This window comes from Narcine bancroftii, chromosome 1 (assembly GCF_036971445.1).
Source record: "Narcine bancroftii isolate sNarBan1 chromosome 1, sNarBan1.hap1, whole genome shotgun sequence".
Lineage (NCBI taxonomy): Eukaryota > Metazoa > Chordata > Chondrichthyes > Torpediniformes > Narcinidae > Narcine > Narcine bancroftii.
In genome coordinates, this window is record NC_091469.1 from 395,689,125 (window position 1) to 395,710,990 (window position 21,866).

At 39.8% G+C, this 21,866-nt stretch overlaps 1 protein-coding gene across 12 annotated transcripts in view; it reads left to right on the forward strand.

Moving 5' to 3' along the window:
* LOC138751446 (uncharacterized) overlaps positions 1 to 7,184 on the forward strand; it is a 74,806-nt gene extending 67,622 nt beyond the window's left edge. For all 12 annotated transcript variants that reach the window (XR_011349929.1, XR_011349927.1, XR_011349931.1 and 9 more), the window contains one exon: positions 6,931 to 7,184. Coding sequence is in view for 2 of the 12 variants with exons in the window: in XM_069913731.1 (XP_069769832.1) it covers positions 6,931 to 6,953 (23 nt within the window). In the remaining 10 variants the exon portion in view is untranslated. The remainder of the gene's footprint in view (positions 1 to 6,930) is intronic.
* Positions 7,185 to 21,866: the final 14,682 nt, after the last annotated feature.

Here is a 21,866-nt window from a genome sequence, read left to right on the forward strand (position 1 = left end):
CTATGAACGTAACTTGGGAGTACTTTAATGATCATGGATGTGGTCATGTTGAGCAGAGGATGGAGAATGGGAAATGTGAGTATTCAAACATGATGCTCAAGAAGTAGATGTTCTGATTCATGGACAGGAGGGGGCCCCTTGAAGACCATGCTGAGATGTTCAAAAGGCTCTCTCAGGTCTGTAAAATTGTGGCATTCCGCACAGACTGGGCAATTGCGAGTAAGCTCCCTGACTTCCTCCACTGAGTAGAGGATTTTACGAGCCCTCACAAAATGGTAGAGCATTGTGACCTCGGGTGGCAGAGGCACCCTGGAGGCGATCAACTTACACCCTTGCACAGGTTCCCCTGGACAGGGCATCGGGTGGCTCATTGAGCTTGCTCAGCTGTTACAAGATTTCATAATTGTAGATGGACAGCTCAATTCTCCACCTCATGATCTTGTCATTTTTTATTTTACCCTGCTGTTTATTGTTAAACATAAAAGCAACAGTTCTCTGGTCCGCCAGCAGGGTGAATGGTCTGCCGGCCAGTGACACATGGCCTCCACTATAGCTTGTACCTCCTTATCAACAGGGGAGTGCCAGCATTCAGGGCCTTTGAGGGGGTGAGAAAATAATGTCTCTGGCTTGCCTGCTTGGTTCAGTGTGGCAGCCAGATCAAATTCAGAGGCATCATTTTCCACTTGGAATGGGGCAGGTCCATTAACGGCGCGTATCCCTGCCTTGGCAGGGATGCCCTCAAAAACCTGACAGGCCTCCTCCAACAGGGGGAAGGTAGTGGATTTCACTAGGGGTTGGGCCTTTTCTGCATGGCTGGTGATCCATTGGGCATAATACAAGAAGAGCCCCAGGCATCTTTTTAAAGCCTTGGGGTTCTGGTAATTCCAGAAGCGGCCACATGTGCTTGGGTTCGGGGGCGATTACACCATGCTCCTCATTATGTACCCCATGATTGCCAGCCGCTTGGTGCTAATCATGCACTTTTTTCTTATTGTATGTGAGATTGAGGGCCTTTATAGTAGCCAGGAACCTCTATAGCAGTTGTTCTAAACCTTTTTCTTTCCACTCACATACTACTTTAAGTAATCCCTATGCCATTGGTGCTCTGCGATTGGTAAAGGATGGCTTAAGGTGGTATATGAGTGGGAAGGGAAGGTTGAGAATGGCTGCTCTAAACCCAATTGTTACTGAAATATTTTGCTTGAGAAAAATTGTCATTGGCCCATTTCCTTTGGAATAATGAAACCGTGCACATATTGAGTCAGTTAGGTGTGATTAAAACAGTGGTTTTCAAACATTTTATTTCTACCCACATACCAACTTAACCCATCCCTTACTAATCACAGAGGACCTATGGCAAAGGGAATACTTAAATTGGTATGTGAGTGGAAAGAAAAAGGTTGAGAATCACTGGTCTACAGGTTCTTGTCGTATTCCTTCTGGTCATGGCCGCAGTTGGTGACATTGTCCAGGTATGGATATGTAGCCTTTAGTTTGTAGTCATCCACCATGTGGTCCATTTTCCTTTGTAACACTGACACCCCATTTATAAGGCTGAATCGGACACGCAGAAAATGGTAGAATCAGCTGTTGGCCTCAAATGCTATGTATGGCCGGTCTTTTGGGCAAATTGGGATTTGGTGATATCCCAATTTGCGGTCTATGAAAAAGAAGACCCTATACATTGCGATCTCATACACCACATCAGCTATACGGGGCACAGGGTAGGTGTCCAGTAAGGTGAACTGGTTGATGGTCTCACTGTAGTCTATCACCATTTGGTACTTCTCCCTACTCTGCACCACTACTTGCACCCTCCAGGGATGGTTACTTGGTTCTATTATGGTGAACACCAGCAGCCACTCCACCTCTGTCTTAATGAATTCCCTGTATCCGTGGCTGTATCTCCTCCTCTTAGTGGCCACAGGTTTGCAGTCCAGGTTGATGTTTTGGAACAGTGGAGGCGGAGGAACCCGGAGGGTGTTCAGGCCGCAGATTGAGTGGCTGACCTGGCATTCGAGCATGTGATTGGGCCTCTTCAGGAAATTGGCAGGGCCTCCCAGAACTGGTTATTACTGATGTGTAAGGGGGTGGAGAGAGGGGTGTGTGGAGCTCATCAAACTGCATCAGCACCCTTAAGATGGCACTAGAAATCCAGCCCCAATATGATGCGTGTGCAGAGGTGGGCATCACCACCAGTCTGAAGTTCTTATATTTCATGCCCACCATGGTTAGAGTTACAGTGTCGCTCCCGCTAATTTCCACAGAGAGGGATTTGGAGGCTATTGCTACCTTGCACCTGAATGGGGCCACAGTCAGGGAATAATGTTTGGCTGTGCCCGGGTGTATGAAGCTCTCAGTGCTTCCCGTGTCGAACAGGCAGCCAATGAGGTGGCCATTTACCTTGATGTCCATCATCAATCACCCCATCTGGTCCAGCACGATGGAGGAAAATGTCAGCTCACTTCCGAGTTGCTGCTGCTATGTCATTAGGATAGCTGCCACCAAGATGGCCTCCTGGGAGATCGTGAAGATGGCTGCCCCCAAGGATCGCACGTGGAGAACTCTGGAAGTAAAGCCAGATGTGATGTTACTCTGTGTCATTGTGCCCCTGGTCCTGAAGTTCAGTTCTCGGCAAATGGAAATGACAGCGTAAGTGGGCCAGCCCAAGATGACAATGTGGGTCGCAGTCCGTATGCAACACTTCTAGAATGGGGCTGAGAACAACATACCTTGGCATAGTGTCCTTTCCTCCGACAGTTCGAGCAGGCTGCACCATGGGCCGGGCAGTACTTTCGCAGGTGTTTGGTTTGGCCGCAGTAGTTGCATCTCCTATGCTCAGCGGTGTCAGCAGCAATCAGGAGCCCTGAGACCCAAGATGACTTGGCCAGTTTTCCCCACCTGGCGGCCACGTAGCCCACTGAGTAGATCTCCATGCTTTTTTAGGCAGTCTCCATCATTTAGGCCACCTGTACGACTTCCTGTAGGGACCAATTTCCTTTCTTCAGGAGTCGTTCCCTTATGTGATGGGAGTGGAATCCAGTGAATAGCCCATCGCGTATGAGCTCCTCCTGGTAGGTAGCTGCAGTCACATCCCAGCACCCACAGGCTCATGCCAGTACCCGCATGGGTCTCATGACCGACTCACCCGAGCCCTGGCATCAGGTTCCCAGCTGGAAGCGCATGTACATCATGTTCATTAGAGCTCTGAATTGCTGTTTGAGTAGAGCCATTGCCTTTTCATATCCATTGCAGTTGCAAATTATTTGGTACACTTGATGGCCCACAACTGTGAAGAGCAGGTTGTACCAATCACCATCGGCTGTTATGTCGTGGCACCTCAGGTAGGCCTTCAAACAGTATAGTGACCTATCAAACTTTTTAGAGGCCTCTAATTCCTTTGGATCGATCTCCAGCTTCTCCAGTCAGATTGCCTTGTCCATGGCACTTCAAAATTGTAGCTTGATCAATGGCCACTCACAGACATGAAGTAAGCAGTCAAAAGCTTTATTAATCAGAAAACCCAGACATGATGCCACATGCATCTGGCTCACGTCCAAGGCAGGCATGAGGGAGAAGACTAGGGCTTTCAGCCTTTGTTACGGGATCTTATGGGGAGTGGCTACAGGTACAGAAGACGGGTCAGCCTCCCCAACCCAATGAGGACATACCCAGACATGTCCACAGTACTGTGTTCCACACACATCTCTTTGAAATGCTGAGGTATGTTTGCTGTTAGTCTAAATGTGTGAGAATTATTAGAGGGGAGCTATTGCATTCCTGAATTCAGCTTTTGCTCTTAAAGTGTTTGGGAATGCAGCATAAAAAAATAGAAACAGGACTAAGTTTTTTGTCTTAGTTAGCTTGTTCCATTCTGTTCAACCACAATCAGACAGAGATTCAAGATTAACAAGCTTCAACTACCCCAGAGTGTCAGCACAGCTTGCATGTTGCTGGCCCAGTTCCAAGGCAGGTAATAAGGGAGGAGTTTGGGCACAACAACCCCCATAGGCATATCTGGGAGAGAGGAATCCCAGGTTCAAGTGGCAGGCCAGCCCCTACTACACATACATATATCTATATACATATATACATAGTGGTAGCACCACATGTGTGCAATGCACAATCATTCTGGAGAAATACAGCAGGGCATGCAGCATCCATAGGATGTAAAGGACAACCAACGTTTTGGGACTAGGTTCTTCGCCAGGGCCTAGAGTGAAGCGTTGGTTAATGTGTAGGTTGTATGGAAGCTGCATAACCTGCTGAATTTTTCCAGCATGTTTGTATATCAGAATCAGAATTTAATATCACGAACAAGTCATAAACATTGTTTGGTGGCAGCATTACAATGCAAACATTTATATAAACCACCTTTGAAAATAGCGCACGGAAAGTCAAAGTAAGGCAGTATTTTTGGTTCATTAATTACTCAGGTATCTGATGGCAGCGAGTAAGAAGTTGTCCTTGTGCCACTGAGTGTTCTTCTTTAGGCTCCAGTACCTTTATCCCAATGTGAAGAGGGCATGGGCTGGGTGATGGGAGTCCTTTCTATCATCAACCCTTGGTGTCATCAGCAAATTTGTAGATAGCACTGGAATTGTGCTTGGCCACATAGTCATGGGTGTTTCGTGAGTAGACCAGTGGACTAAGCATGTATCCTTGAGGTGTGGCTGTGTTGATAAAGCCATGCTGACCTTTCATCTCAGGCTATCTATATACTGAAATTCTCATTATATGTGCCTCTCCCTAGTGCTCCCACACAGTACTAAAGAATCAGTACCCTCTAGGTGAAGGAATTCATTTTCATCCCAGTATTAAATAGTTGACTCCTTATTTTGAGACCATGACCTCTAGTTCTTGATAATTGATTAATCATTTCTTAGTGAAGACAGACACAGTACATTAATTTAATTTCTCTGGCATTTTCTTGTTCTCCATTATATTTTCCTGTCTCAATATGGAAGGAAATTTTTTTTGAATTTTTTTTTGTCTTTGTTATACAGCATATCTTTGGAAACTCATCTGACTTGTTTGTGTTTCTCAAATGATAACTCTCATATTCTATTTTACTTTTCCTATTCAATATTTTTTGTTAAATCTAAAAGAAATTCCAAACTGGCTTCATTGTGCTACATTATAATCTTACTTTTATGATGTATTAATCATCCACCGTGGATGGACTTCTTTCCCTCCTGTGATTCAGTGCTTTAAAAGGATACATATTTATTGCAAATAATATGACTTATTTAACTGTTTGTTAAGCAAGGAACAAGTTTAATGGGTCAGAGAAGCAACGAGTCTTATCGTTTATAACTTAAGTTTTATTTGCCCATGAGGGCAATCACACTCACTCACACACACAAGATATATACAGCAGTTGCATCAGATGCAACTAAAGAAGCAATTCACACTAGATATAAATAAAATATAGAGTAAGATTCATCAACAGTACCCACCACCCAGTGCAGGCATGGCACCACGATTAGTTAAGAGAAGAAGCACAGTACAACAATGCTAGTGTGCACCACAAAAGCCCTGTACCCGTTACTGGCACACACTTTGATATCAATTCTCCAGCATTGGTTCTGGCGTGTGACCTGGTGTGGAGCTCTTGTTTGTTCCTTAGGGAAGAGAGAGCCAGCTGCTCAAGATGTTGGGCTTTATAACCCCCTGCTGGTCAGTGGGGCCAGCCTAGGTAGTCCAAAACAGGACAGGCGATTAACAGAGCCAGTGATGTGTTTTTTTGTAGAAGGCCAGTTACAAGGTGAGTGCACCGTATGGATGGTCTTGACCTTGATTGAGAGCTGTAAAAACACAAAGTGCTGGAGAAACTCAGCAGGTCTCCAGCATTTTGTGTTTTTACTTCAACCACGGGGTCCACAGAATTTTGTGAATTTTGAGAGATGTGGTGGCTTCCGATCAAGTTTCCGCTGGAGAGACCACACCATATTCTGGTTCTCTACTTTCATTACTTTTGATATGGTTTCCCATCTGATATGCACAGTTAATGACTCTGAAGGCTGAGTGGTAGAGGAACGATAGGCTTTAATACACATTAGATTTCAGCTGGGCCAACTCCATGTGCTTGAATGAATGGAAGGGGGAAGGGAGGTCAACCTTTATGGCCAGGTCACAGGGGGAGGGGTTACAGGGGATTGAGTCATCAGTGGGCGGGCCATCCACTTATACACAAAGCAGGAGAGAACAGTATATACATATCACCACACCATCCTTATCGGGCAGTGTATACCTCATAACTTTGTTGTTTGCCTTTTAAAAAAATTAATACTGTTTTTTAAATGAACAAAACACCTTTAACCTTCATTTTATATTCTATCATGTTTGTCACAGACATTATTTGCATGTATTTGATGAGATGCTTGCATAAAATGCATCCAATGATTGAAGCCAGCTCTCAGTCTGTGCTTATAGAATATAGCTGGTGACTTATTGAAAAGGAGAGTGTTGTAACTAGCAGTACTGAGGTTGTAAGTATCAGGACTGAGGTGAATTAGTCATTTTGAACAGCAAGTAAACATTTTCCAGCATCTGTTCCATTAAGAAGCCTCAATTTGGAAGCATTTAAAAAGTAAAACAAAAAAATCAATTCCATTAAGCAGGTTATAAATTTGTTTCTTGGATTTGCTGGTTTGTAATTGAAGAACACTTTAATGTTCACTTAAAAATAACCACATCTTGGCTTACCAATTAATGTAATCCACCGATTACATTAGGTGGATGGAAGAAGGGACTGAAGGGAAAGTAACCAGATGGAAAGAGACAAAATGATGCAGGAGTTAATAATTAGCTAATTTAACACTAATAATCAATTTTTCTGCTCTGACATAAGTTGCTTCAAAAATCATAGCTGATGGTGGTAAATTGACACAATGTGCTAATCTGGTTTTTGTCTTGTCCCAATCTTAGAGTTGTCAGATACTTTAAAATGATGGACTCCCAAGCAAAATTATGCCATCTTCAATGCGAGCACATGAAATTCATTCATGTTGGGGAAGGAGGCTGAATATTATGCTCTTTGAACAAGATCTTGTCACATGCATTGGTGGGTACACCATAGCCTGAGAAATTTCAAAAATCTTAAAAGTAAAACAATTAAAATTAAGGAATATAAACTGTTAGCTGAAAACAATGTAACAAAATAAAAATGTTCAGAAATGGAATTTGCATTAATTTTATAGAATTTTTAAATGAACTTGCAAACTATTTGAAACAATTGAATTCAGAACAAAACATTAAAATTTAAAAACAAATGACTAAATAAGGTATATTCAATATCTGTCAGGTTAAAATTAGTGAAAATGAGAGATGGGGGCCTAATGGAAACCAAAGAAGTTGATGTTATTGCCATCTTGGCAAGCTGAGATCACCTGCAAACCGGAGCATACCAAACCTATGTCTACCTTCTTCCACCTACCTACCCCCCCCTCTCTCTTTCTCTCTTCACCTATCTCTCTGTCCCCTTTCCTGCAGCTCTGAATTCAAAGAGCTATCCCCTCCTCTGATTAATTTGCAGCTTTTCTCTCCTGCCCTCCTAACATGTCCACCTATGGCCTCCCGGCTGTTGGTCTGTGGCTCCTACCACTGCCCTTTCTTCTCTCCTTCCCCTGTAATTTTATTCAGGGATCTGCCTACTTTTTCCTCCCACTTTGATGAAGGGTTCAGGCCTGAAAAGTTGGTTATAGATCTGATGGAAGCTATGGAACCTATTGAGTTTCTCCAGCACATTTACTGCAATCACAGCTTATGCAGACTTTCTTGTTGCACTCAAGATATATTAAATCTCTTTACAGCTAATGAAGTGATCTTAAAATAGACTTGTTGTTGTAATGAAGGAAATATACAAGCATGTTATTGACATTTTCAGATTGATATGATTTGAACTACAATAGTGCCCAATACCTGGGGTCAATCTAATTATCATGCGTAAGTGTATGAAATAGTTAATTGACAAGTAACATCCCACTTGGCATTCTACATTACTCCTGGTTTTCATTTCTATTGAATTACAGAATGGTTCAATTCCACAATTACTTGCTAATAATTAGAATAAATCATGCCAGAAGCAGTTTGATAATAGCTGCAATTGCACAGAAGCTCTGGCAGATTCAATAAAATTGAAGTTTAGTCTGTAAACAATAAACCCAACAAATATCCATATAGCTATCCTTCTTATCATATCTGCTCTATAGTGGTACACACTGAGTACACCATTACATATAGACATTTCCAAGTCATTAGGTCTGCTGAAGAGTAAAAATGTTTTGATTCACTTCAATGAATACATGGCATTGCTACAAAAATCCTGAGGTTCTATATCTGATTCCATTGCTGTCTGGAAATAAGATTTAGAGCTCATGGAGCAAATTTAAAATTTCATCAATTGGTGTAAAGTATAATAATGATAGTTTAAAATATTGCATTATGTTAAATTAATCTACATTGGAGAATGTTTCATATTATTGTAAAAAAAAAAGCTATATCAATTTTCTGCTATAGCAGAATACTATTTCCTAGTATTGCTAAATCATGCTTCTCACCATGTAATGCAGTTAATATTTTGTGCTAATATAATTATTTTAACTGAATAAATGAAGTACTTCAGTATCAATAAATGACCTTAATTTTAGGCACTGAAAATTTTATTTCAGTCTTATTGCCATTCACTGCCAGAAGGTTCCCCTTCAGGAAATGTCCAAGTTGCCAAACATGATGACCTTCATACTGTTGTCAAAGCCCTGATATACTGCCAAATAGTAGATGAAGAAAACTCCTACAGGACTCTTCACAAAAAGATGGTACCCTTCACATAATATTGATCATATTTCAGCCAGATGGGATAGAAGATCAGGATTAAGAAAAATATTGAGAAACTTTTGACAAAATATTTCAGGGTACAGGATTTGTTAAATGTCCATTTGTCATTTGATATATTTACTCAGTTTCTCTTTCCAGCCTGACCTGAGAATGTGTCCAGTATTTTAGGGGCCAGGCCAGAAACCAACATATCCTATCACTGAATCCAGGCCAACCATCAAGCACTAACATTATACTATTTCTCCACTAATTGTATCACTCTTGGCATATTCACTTCAATTCCCCCAGGTTCTCCAATTCACCAGTCAGGAACCAATCAACCATGGTCAATCAACTAACATGTATTTGACCACTGGGAAGAAACTGGAGCAACCAAAGGAAACCCATGCAGTTGTGAGATGAATGTGCGAACAAATCTGGAAAATTGGATCATCAAATTTGCAGATGACATTAAAGATTGGAGGTTTAGTGGACAGGGAGGAAAGCTTTCAAAGCTTGCAGCAGGATATGAGCAAACTGGAAGAATGGTCTGCAAAATGGCAGGTGGAATTTAATGCAAATAATTGTAAGGTGTTGCATTTTGAGCGGACAAATCAGGGTATGACTTACATGGTAAATGGCAGGGAACTGTAAAGTGTGGTGGAATGGAAGGATCTGGGATGATAGATACATAATTCCTTGAAATTGGCATCGCAGGTAGATAAAATTGTAAAGATAGGCTAAATGCATGCAAGCTTTTCTGCTGTGGTTGGGTGAGACAAGAATGAGAGTGCATAGGTTAAACATGAATGGTGAAATATTTAAGGAGAACGTTAGTGAGAATTTCTTCATTCAGAGAATGTTGAAGGAACTTCCAACAGATGTGGCGAATGTGGGTTTGATCTCAGCACTTAAGAGAAATTTGGATATGGATGGGATGGGTATGGAAGATTTAAGCTTGGCTGCAGGTCGATGAATCAAGGTGGAAAAATAGTTCAGCACAGACTAGATGGGCCAAAAGCCCTATTTCTCTGCATGAATGAACTTGATTAATATTTTATCAGAAAACAATAATTTTATGGACTACCACGTTTATGGTAACAATTTGAAGAACAGGGAACTACGAGATGCACAATGCACAATGAAGTTATGCCATCATGATTTTGAAAGAATTATTCATTTTTTCAAAGCCATCATGAAGAATTGCACGTATATGACCTGTTGGGATTGCCACTGCATAATGTGCAGAGCTTCAACTAACTGTGATCTTATGAAAGGCAATGGGGATTTGACAATCAATTCTGTGTTTGCCAAAAGTAATCTCACCTCAAATTCCAAGAGAACGTGGGCTGATAATAACATGTATCAGAAGTTACAATGAACACTGAAAGTGATTTTTGGTTCAAAATTATTTGAAATCTAAATGCAGAATATAATGGTATTTTGGATATTAGTTTTATCAGGGACAGGAAATTGGAAAAAAAAAATCCAAAGTACTAACTTAAAAACAATGAAAACCCATATTATTTCTAATTTGTGACCCAGCTGTTAAACAGTTGAGTGACGGTGTGCCTGCCCCCAAAACTTAGTGAAAACGAGTTAGACCGTTATTAAAATGAAAGGTAATCCTTGGACAAAGTCTTCTATTTGGATGTTCCTCAGGTGCCTAATATTATTGCCTTGCATAATTAACTTTTAATGATTGTTGCTGTGTAAATTAACAACAAAATGTAATTTGTCATGCACATTGTACTTTTGTTGGGAAACAATAGATCTGCAGAGAACAGTTTGATTCAGTGTGTTTCCAGATAAAATGCTGAAAGACAGCACATTTTTTCATTCCTTTGTAGTTATCCCTAAAATGCCACAATTTTCAGTTTTAAGAAATCAGAGTTTTACCTTTTGATCAAGGTTGTCATTTTAATCTTTTAAAAGAGCCAGCTGTGTTGCACTGATATTTTTAAAGGGTATAGGTCTATTTTTTTTTTAATATGTAATCCCTCTACAATGGCTTTGGATGAGAATACTACAACTCAAGTAAACTGTGTCCCAAATGAACTGCTGTTCATTTCTGCATTGGCCTGGGGCATTCCTACAGCAACAACCAGAAAGCTTCAAGGCATGAAGGTCTAGTAGGTCATCTTAAATTTGTTAACAGTCTCCGCTTTAATACTTTGGACTGAGATGAATCCCTGTGAGAGGCACTTCTTCATGGTTTTTTTTACAAAAGTACGTTGAAGTGAGAGATAGAAATGTCCTCCTCAGATCTTTTACACGATAAACTAAATAAAGAAAATATTTTGGTCACTTCATTTTTTTCTTTATTGAATCAGTATACTCAACAGCTGTGCCTGGGCTAAATGACAAAATCTGCTAAAAAACAAATCTGGAGCTGTAGGAATCATCTAAGCTTCACTTCCAGATGAACTCAATGCTTTCTACGCCCGATACAAACACAAGGACAAGGAAGAGCCATCACTATACATCTCATGTCCCCTGATGATCCTCTCCTCTCCATATCCAAGGCTGCCTTGAGGAGAATGAATCAGAGGAAAGCACCTGATCCAGATGAAGTACCTAGCTGAGAATTAAAAATTTGTGCTGGCCAACTTGACAGTGTATTCACAGATATCTTCAACATCTCACTCTGGCAGGACGTGGCACCCAACTATTTAAAGATGGTGTAAATCGTACCAGAGCTCAAGAAGTGTGTTGTAACCAGCCTACATGACTATTGACCTGTGGTAATCACATCAACAGTGAAGTGTTTCAAGAGGCTGGTGTTGAAACATAGCAGTTCCTGACTGAGCGGAGACAAGGATCAATTCCAATTTGTGGGCGTAGAAACAGGTCTACGGCGGATATTATTTTACTGGCTATACACAAAGCCCTGGAACACATCAGGATGCTCTCTTTATTGATTACAGTTCGGCATTTAACATCATCATCACCTCAAAATTGATAATCAAACTCCAAGACCTGGAATTAACACCACACTGGGTAATTGTATCCTGGATTTCCTGACCTCCAAACCACAATAAGTGAGGTCCAATAAGAAAATCTCCTCCACAATCTTGATCAGTACTGGAACACCACAGGGCTATGTTCATTGCCTCCTGCTCAACTCATTATATACCTATGACTATGTGGCTCAGTACAACAACAACATCCTATAAAAGGGGTGATGAATTAGCATACATGAGGGAAATTGAAAAATTAGTTGGATGGTGCACCAACGATAACCTCGCACTCAACGTCACCAAAACCAAGGAGATTATTGTTTACTTCAAGAAGGGAAAATTGAAGGTGTAAGGATCCAGTGCTCATTGGGAATCAAGTGGAGAGGGTTAGCAAATTTAAATCTTGGGCTGCCTTCAGGAGAATGAATCAGAGGAAACCCAACACACAAATGGCATTGTGAAGAAAACATGTCAGTGCCTCTACTTCCTCAGGAGTTTGCATAGGTTTAGTATGACATCGGAAACCCTGGCAAATTTCTACAGATGTGTGGAGGAAAGTGTTATTGTTTCATCTTGTATTTGTATGTGTGAGTTCTTAGATAACACATGGATGAAGGAAAAGGTTTTTTAGTTTAAAGTTGTTGTGAGAAGCACATGAGGCATGCCATGAAGGTACAAGTCGCCATTACAACTCTTGCATACTCTGTGTCAGCCTCCTACTGGCAGACAAGTCTAATCAAACAGTAAGGCATTGCTAGTTGCATTGCAACCATGATCACTATCATTAAAGTGATGACCAGTAGCAATACAGTCTGGTATAAGAACACCAATACCTCAGGTGTAAAGCCTTGAAAAAGGTAGTAGATACAACTCAGAACATCACAGGCAAAACTCTCCCTACCATTAAGTACATCTACAGGTGACACTGCTGGCCGAAAGCAGCAGCAATCATCAAGGATCCACACCACCCAAACCACAATCTGTCCTTGCTGCTACCATTAGGAAAGAGGTCTAGGTGCCACAGGATTTACACCACCAGGCTCTGGAACAGTTGCTATCCCACCACGTGTCATGGTTGGCATAGCAGTTAGTGCAATGCCTTTACAGTGCCAGCAATCAGGATCGGGGTTCGAATCCTTTGCTGTCTATAAGGAGTTGGTACATTCTCTCCTTGTCTGCATGGGTTTTCCCCGGGGGATCCAGTTTCCTCCCACTGTTCGAAACATACTGGGGACATAGGTTACTTGGGTATAAATTGAGTGGCACAGACTCGTTGGCCAAAATGGCCTATAACTGTGCTGTATGCCTAAATTAAAATTAAATTTGAATAATTAAATTAAAATTTTAAATTATGAATTGACTGCTCAACAACATTCAATCAAGAACTCATTTAAGGATTCTTTTTTTTTTACACAGTTTGCTTACATTTCTTTATTTGTTTACATGTGTAGGTTGAGTACATTTTTTTTTGCACCATTATTAAGTGGTAATTCTTCTATGCCCGCAGGAAAAACAAACTGAGGGTTGTATGTGATGTACTGTAAGTTCTCTGGCAGTAAATCTGAAATCTATTATTTTTCTCAATCATCTTAGAACTTTCACAGCTCTCCCTCAATATAGTTCATGCTCATTCAAGTTTATTATTATCTAACTCTACTTATATGACCAATCGGAACAGAATTTTTCTGGATCATGGTGCACACGTACACACACAATACACAACTTATAATAAGAAGACATACACATAAATATAGAATTTGAATTAAATATATATAAATATTTTGGGATGATTTACTCAGTTACAGGATACTGTTCATCATCTTACAGCCTGCAGGAAGCAACTATTACCCAGCCTGCCAGTCTTGATTTTGATGCTCTTGTACCTCCTTCTTGATGGTAGTGGATCAAATATATTGTGTGCTAGATGGAAAGGGTCTTCCATGATTCTTTGAACCCTATTTAAGGAATGCTTGCAGTAAATGTTGTCAATAGAGGAAAATCAGACTCCAATGATCTTCTCAGCCATTTTGATGACCCTCTATATTGACTTCTGGTCCAATGCTTTGCAGCATCCATTCCACATAATGATGCAGGCAGACAGGACACGCTCAATTGTGCTCCTGTTAAGTGTTGTCAACATGGGTGCTGGTACCTGTGTCTTCCCCAACTTCCTTAGAAATTGCAGGTGCTGTTGTGCTTTCCTGATGAATGAGGAGGTGCTGCAGGCCTAGGATAGGTCATCCTTTATATGCACACCAAGGAACTTGGTTCCATGATGGAACCATTGATGTGTATTGAAAAATTGTCAATGTTTGTCCTCCTGATTTTCAAAATATCTTTATCACGTGGAAGCATTTGTAGTTGTTTTCACACTATTTTAGGAGCCTCCTAACCTCCTTTCAGTGAGCCGCAAGCGTGATCATTCTGTTTGAACTTAATCTGGTAGTGCAGTCATGAGTCGGCATCGTGAACATTAATGGGCTGAGCACACAGCCTTGAGGTGGGCCAGTGCTCAGCTGATGGGATTTGAGATTTTGCTACCAACCCAGACTGACTGTTGTTTTTCATTCAAGAATTCTAGAATCCAGTTGCAGAGAGGAGTGTTGAGTCCCAGTGAGGACAGTTCATCCTTCAGCTTCTGTGATCGTGTTGAATGCCAAGTAGAAGTCAATGAACAACAACCTCGTGAATGAGGCATCATTCTCTAGAAGCATCTTAGATGGGAGGAAAACTAGAACAGGTCCAATGGTACTGGAAGGTGCCATTTGATGCATTCCATTACCAGTTGTTCAATGTACTTCATGATCATCGAGATAATTTATCCATTTGGGCTCTTGGGGACCAGGGTGATCGTGGCTGCCTTGAATTCTACAGGGACAGTGGACTGACTCATTTAAGTGTTGAAGATGTCTATTGGGACCTCATTCAGCTGGACAGCATAGTCCCTCAGCACCCAACCAGGTATAACTATAGTACTATAGTAAAACTATAGTAGGCGAAACAACATAAAAATAGTGGGCCTGAAAGAAGGCAAAGAAGGGTCAGATATGAAGGAATTTATAAAAGGATGGATTCCGAAGGTGTTAGGAATGACAGATTCATATGAAGAAATAGAAATTGAAAGGGCGCATAGAGCACTAGTACTGAAACCGCCACCATATCAAAAACCGAGATCCATAATGATAAAACTTCTAAGATATACGACAAGAGAGAACATACTGGAGCAGGCAAGAAAGAAGGTTAGAGAAGACAATAAGCTGGTGGAATATAAGGGACAAAAAATATTTTTTTACACGGACATAAGCTTCGAACTTTTAAAGAAGAGGAAGGAATTCAACACAGCGAAAACAATCTTATGGAAGAAAGGTTATAACTTTTTATTAAGAAATCCAGCAGTACTCAAAGTATTTATTCCTGGGGAACAGAATAGACTGTTCTCAGACCCAAAGAAAGCCCAAGAATTTGCTGAACATTTGTAGGACAGGAGAAGAGAGGAGGAGAAGTGACAAGAAGGAAGACTGGCAAGAAAATATACAAAAATATGTAAAAATATAAAGATAATGTATATATAAAGATTTAAAGATAGATAAGAGAAGGGGAAGAAGGGGGAAAAAAGAGAGAGCTTTGTTATGTGTATAGGAAAATAATGTTCTCGGGGGGGCAGACTGGGGGGGCTAATAAAAGCCACGATTATTGTTTGATCGCATCGTCTTTGTCTACTTCATCAACTGGCACTTCAATTTTATTAGCAGAAACTCATGGTACAATAATGAAAGACAATAGATGCATATACAGTTATATCCAAGTCCTTAACAGTAGAGATAATCCACAGCCAATGTTAGTACAGCAAGGCTCGCAAGAGGGGAGACAGGCAGCTTGGCAGACATTCACCACAGTCTCCCCCCAGCAGAAGGGTTAAAATCAAAAGGACAGCTGACAGGAAAGACTGAAGAAAGCGATACATGGATACCATGTTTGGCCTTGAGATACTCTAACAGCCAAAATACGCCAGTATCTAGCAAGCAATCGAAATATAATGAGATGTTTTATGAATATGTCAGCCTATCAGGTTGTTTACAAATTCTGGTGCTTCATCTCAAAACTGGTGGCTCCTTTGCAACCTTGGGAACTGGTACAGGTCCTCTTGGGTCAGTAGTGTGGGAAGGACGGACTTCTGGACCCGCTCCAGAATCGCCAGCGTGAGGCAGTGGAGCCTCAGCATGGCCATCTGAAATCTGACTAGGGGTCACAGGCTGGGGGGTTGAGTCCAACCTCTCAGGCTCACTCTGAGTAGGGGTGCGAGGAAGGGACAAACCAGGCAAGGCCAGATCTCTTAGTGGTACAGTGTCATTACTCCCGTCTGGGAATCTAACATGAGCATAGTTGGGGTTAGTATGTAGTACCTAAACTGGTTGGACGAGGGGGTCTGTTTTAAATTTTACAATTTTTGTAAGTTCACTATGAGCCTTAAATTTGCCGAGATATGCAGCAAGCCGAGAGATATTGATGGCTTGTAGTGAACTTACAAAAACTGTATGGGACAAGTGTAAAGTTACTTTAAATTTGCAGGGACATTGCCTGGCTGATGTGTGCCTCTTTATTATGCCGGAGCTCTGCACCCTTGTGGTACTGGGGTTACATATTCAATCTCAGATGAACAGTGTAGTGTTAAATTTTGGTGGACCACTACCCACACTTACCATCCCCTGCACTAGTTACACATTAAAGATCAAAGCTCCCTCCCTTTTCAGTGATTTATCCCCCGAGTGTCGGCCAATTGACATTAAGAGCGTTCTTACAGCAAAGAGGATCATGAGTTTATCAAAGCTGAGACCCAGAGACTGCTTAAAGAGGGAGTAATTGAACCCAGTAAGAGTCCATGGCGAGCCTAGGTGGTAGTTGTGAAAAATCACACTAAGAAATGACTGGCTATTGACTAGAGCCAGACAATCAACCGTTATACTAACCTGGATGCCTACTCCCTGCCACGCATCAATAAAATGATTAATCAGATAGCGCAATACAAAGTGTACTCCACTATCGACCTCAAAGCAGCTTACCACCAAATCCCCATTTAAAAAAAGGAACAACCCTATACAGCCTTTGAGGCTGCTGGGGCGTTATACCAGTTTAAAAGGGTACCTTTTGGAGTCACTAATGGTGTGTCAGTGTTTCAGAGGGGAATGGATAAGACTGTTAGGATGTATGAGTTACAGGGTATGTTTCCCTTTCTGGATAATGTCACTATCAGTGGGAAAACACAGGCTGAGCACGGGGCAAGGGGCAATCCAAGGAGGGGAGGTTCATTTTGTGTTAAAGGGTTATTGCTTGTGGGGATTGTTGGGGTATTTCATGTCTTAAGTGTGTTGTCATATATTGAGATTAAAAAGGAAAACTTAAAAAACAGTAATGGAAAAAAGGGGATGGAGGTGGTGAAGCGGCAGAAAAGAAGTGAAAATAAAGATATAAGATGGCCACAATGGACTATATAACTATAAAAATGGAATATATAACCAAGTTTAAGTGTATCCCATTGTAAAAAAAATCACATATAATTTAAAAGACAAAGTTACAATGTTTGAAAAAACCTGGGAACCATATATGGAACATAACAGAAAGAGCAGGCCTCAGACCACCACCACCTAAAATGATAAGAAGATAAACACGATCAGATTTAATATGTATAAGTAGATGATTCGTCTTTTTTGTTTGTATTCCTTTTGTATAAAGATATTGTTTTATTGTATTTTATATGTTCAATATTAACTGTTTTTGGAGGGGGGTGGGAAGGGGGACGGGAGGGATGGGGGAAAGAAAGAGAAAATGTCACTGTGAATATTTAAAGAGACGCATCTGTAAATATATTGGTTGATATGTTTCATAGTGTGATAAATAAAGAATTTTTTAAAATATATACTTTATTCATAGAAATTAAAATGTGTAAAACAGAATATTCAAGTCAACCTGATCATCACAGATCATGGTATTCCATTTATATGCTGATATTATGTTGGGTGCTTCCTTCTCTGATTTTATATTGGTCAGACAGCATGGAATTGGATAATACATTGAATGGAGTTTCTGAAGGAAGGCTAATTATTGGAAGGGGTGTATTACAAGCAGAAAAATGAGGAAAATAATTTTTTTAAATCAATTTAGTTTAATGCTTCAAATTAATTTTTTTTTAAATTAGAGAATGCACAGTTTAACTGACCTTTCTGGCCCACGAGTCAACATCTCCCAAATTCATCCTAATGGCCAATTAACACTCTCACCTCGTACATCTTTGGAAGGAAACTGGAGCACCCAGGAGAAACCCGTGTGGACAAAGGGAACATCACCCAAATTCACCCTAATGGCCAATTAACACTCACACCTTGTACATCTTTGGAAGGAAACTTGAGCACCCAGGAGAAACCCGTGTGGACGAAGGGAGAACTCGTTAGTACAGTGCCGGATTCGAATTTATGTCCCTGCCATGGTAATAGCATTCCACTAACTGCTACACTAACTACCTCTAAACAAAAAAAATTCTTAAATTAAATACACTTTCAAAATATTTCCAACTACCGTCATAATTTTTAGATATCACTAATTTAGCTTCAAGGTGCAATGAGGCATCAAAAGAGTTAATGCTATAAAAATTGTTCACTATTTCTATATCAGGTTTGAAACAGGTTTATCATATGAAAATCTAATGAAATGAAATTCATTATTCAGTTCAATACTAACACAGGAGGTCAAATTTCAAAGGTCCAGCTGAAACATCTTTAGTTTTTTCAGGGGAACGATTGAGTGAACTCTTGTCATACCAGAATGGAACTGAGAAATGTAAAGGTTTTCGTATCAACAGAAGAAGCTTGTACATTTTGAAGGAAACACCAAGGTGAAACTAAGCTATACAAATAAAATTTATTGGATTAAGATGAACAATTTTGATAATTACATCAACTGAGCATGAACAAAACCAAGATACATCAAACACCAGCATTAATTGTTACATAGAATTAAAAGGAATGCAAAACAATATATGATTTGAAGAAGCCTGTGTAGCAATAATAATAGTTCAAAGCTATGAGATATAAAGCAATATCTTGTCGAGCAGTATCAAAAATGACTGAAATTTTATCAGTCCTCATGGTGTTTAAAAATAACAAAGTATTCACCTAAAATAGTCTTACTTATTATCCCAATTACCAACCCTTTGTCAGAACTTACTCAAATGATTTTCTGAGATTTGGCAGATGCAGTTTAGTGCAAACTAAAAAGGTTTAGTTAGCAACATCCATGATTTGCTATTTGCTGTTCTCTTGTCTCTTCAACATCAAATGAAGTTTTCATGCATGGATATATAATCACTAATTTGATAATATTATAACAAATGCAGATAAATTTAGGTCTTTGTTTTTCTATCTAATGAACTACACGATGTTCAACCATGGTTTTGAATTAAGTCATGGCTTTCAAGTTACAAGAAGTTGGCTTTCTTCCCTTATGATTCAAAATTCAAACTCCACGTTGGTGTAAGTGACCCATTTCTTTTATGAGGTCAGAACTATCAATCGTTTCATTTTTTAAATAGGTGTAGCAAATGCTCCAAGTCATTTGGTGAAGTAATCATGACAAAGCAAAAGGAAATCATTGCTTTTCCTAGATAATGGCAATGGGCCCACAATGCTCCCAGCTATAATTTCAAAAGGGTTTGTTGTCTGAACTAGAACTAATGGTATTTTCTTATGCTGACATGGAGATTTCTTATAAGCATGCCATCATTCCAATTGTGTCATTGCACTTTATGCACTTTATATACAGCTGTCAGAAAATATTTTGTTTGTGTTTTGATATTTAAATGTTTAAGCATGCAATCTCTAGATAGTAGCAGTAGACCTTTATTTCTACTAGGTCAATAAGTTAACCTTTGGTGAGGTCATGGTTGATTTCTATTAGACATCAGCTCGCTAAATAATGGAGCATGAAGCAGTAATACTGTATCTATGGAACATCCAATGGTGAAGATGCACAATTATGAGGATTTAGACAACCTCTTCATCACAGAACAGGCCTTTTGACACATCTGCTCTGCACTTAATTGTTACTCTGCCTCATCCCATTGGCCTGCACTCAAACCATGCCCCTCCATACCCCTACTATCCATGTGACTATTCATTTTTTTTTAAATTAAATGTCAAAATCAAACCTGTATTCACTATTTCAACTGGCGACTCACTTCACACTCTCACCACTCTCTGTATGAAGAAGTTCCCTCTGATGCTTCCTTTAAACATTTCACTTTCACCCTAAATCTATGTCCTCTAGCTCTTGTCTCACCCAACCTCAGTGGAAAAAAAGCCTGCTTACATTTCCTCTACCATACCCCTCATAATTTTATTAACCTATTCTTGTCCCCTTGCTCAATATCTGTATTAATGTCTCAATTTTAATGCAAATAAGGAAATAATCTCATATGATAAGGTTCCCAAGCAATGTCCCTGCTTATGGGGTAATGATAGTAACTCTTTCTTCTTTATTTTCCCTACATGCTCTTAAATTAATATTTGTGCTTTTATGTCACATGGCTGCATTTTAATTTTAAAATGGAAGATAGATAATTTTTAATGCCATGGTTATTCTTTGTATCACATTTTAAATTTTTTCCTCTACTGGCATTTCAATTCCATTAACTATGAGTCACCATTGTGATGGGCCCAGAGGACCCCAAAACTCAGCAGCAATAGAAATTCACCAAGACAAATGGTTATTTAAACAAAAGGTGCTTTAATTATCTTTAAACATGCAAACAGGATCAAACTTTAACTTATTATTATTAAGTTAACTAACCTAACTTAACCCCGTTCTAATTCTAATCGCACGTGTATGTAATGTGTGTGTAAGTTCAGAAAAGTTATTTAACTCATAGTTCAATCTCACTTCTCACTCCTCCAGGTTCACTGCTTGCAGGAGGCAATCCTTATACTGTGCACAGAATTTAACATTTATGAATTTTACCAGGCTTTGGTGCTTGAAAAGTAAATGGTTACCACTCAGGAAGGTTTTTGTCGGTTTTCAGAGAGAGATTTGTTGCTCATTACACACCCACAAATGATTCCTTTTAATTAGCCACGTCAGTGTCTTGCCAAAGAAACTTGCCCCATCAGGGTTTTCCAAATGATAACCTCTTTCTTTCAGGTCAACACAGAGTTCCTTTTTGTTTCCCTTATTTCAAGTGAAATATTAGGAAGCCAGTCCTCTCCTTTTGTATGGACCACAAGACCAGGCTGAATTAAGAATTCAGAACCTGTCTTCAAAATGGGGTTTTTCCACAAGCTTTCTCTCTCTCTTTCTCTCTCTCTCTCTCTCTCTCTCTCTCTCTCTCTCTTTCAATCAGAGAAAACCACATAACCCTATTAGAACAGACAATTGCACTCAGACAGACTGCAGCTTCAGACTTAATATTCCGAGTTTTTCATCTGCTGCTTTCCAAAACAATAATCCATTACTCCACAGCATATCCAATTTTCACCTACCTTATAGGCATCCTTCAAAGTTATTTTCAAAGGCACCCAGAGCCTGAACTGTCTGGCTTGAGCAGAGCTCTGACATTTTAAATGAGATCTGTTGCAAAGTGTTTGTATGTGACCTACACTAAAAAAAGACCTGGCACAATTGATCTCCTATAAAACATATATATATATATTTTTTCTAAATATATATATATATATATATATATATATATATAAAAGAAATGGTGTGACAGATTGTGTTATATTTTATATTGTATATATTTCTTTTGGAAGACATGCAAGTATCACCTCAGTCATCACACTGTTCTATCCATTTGGGTCCTATTAAACACCTCAGACCTCACAACTCCAGAGTGAAAGTAACTCCAACTATATCCCACCATCTCCTCCATCACATCACCAGGTTCAGGAACAGTTGCTACTCCTCCACCATTAGACTCCTCAACAACAAACTCAATCAGGGACTCATTTAAGGACTCTTACTTGTGCACTTTATTGATGTTTTAAATTTTTCTTGGTATCTTGTCACTGTCAGTTTGTTTACATTCATTATATGTTTACAATTTTT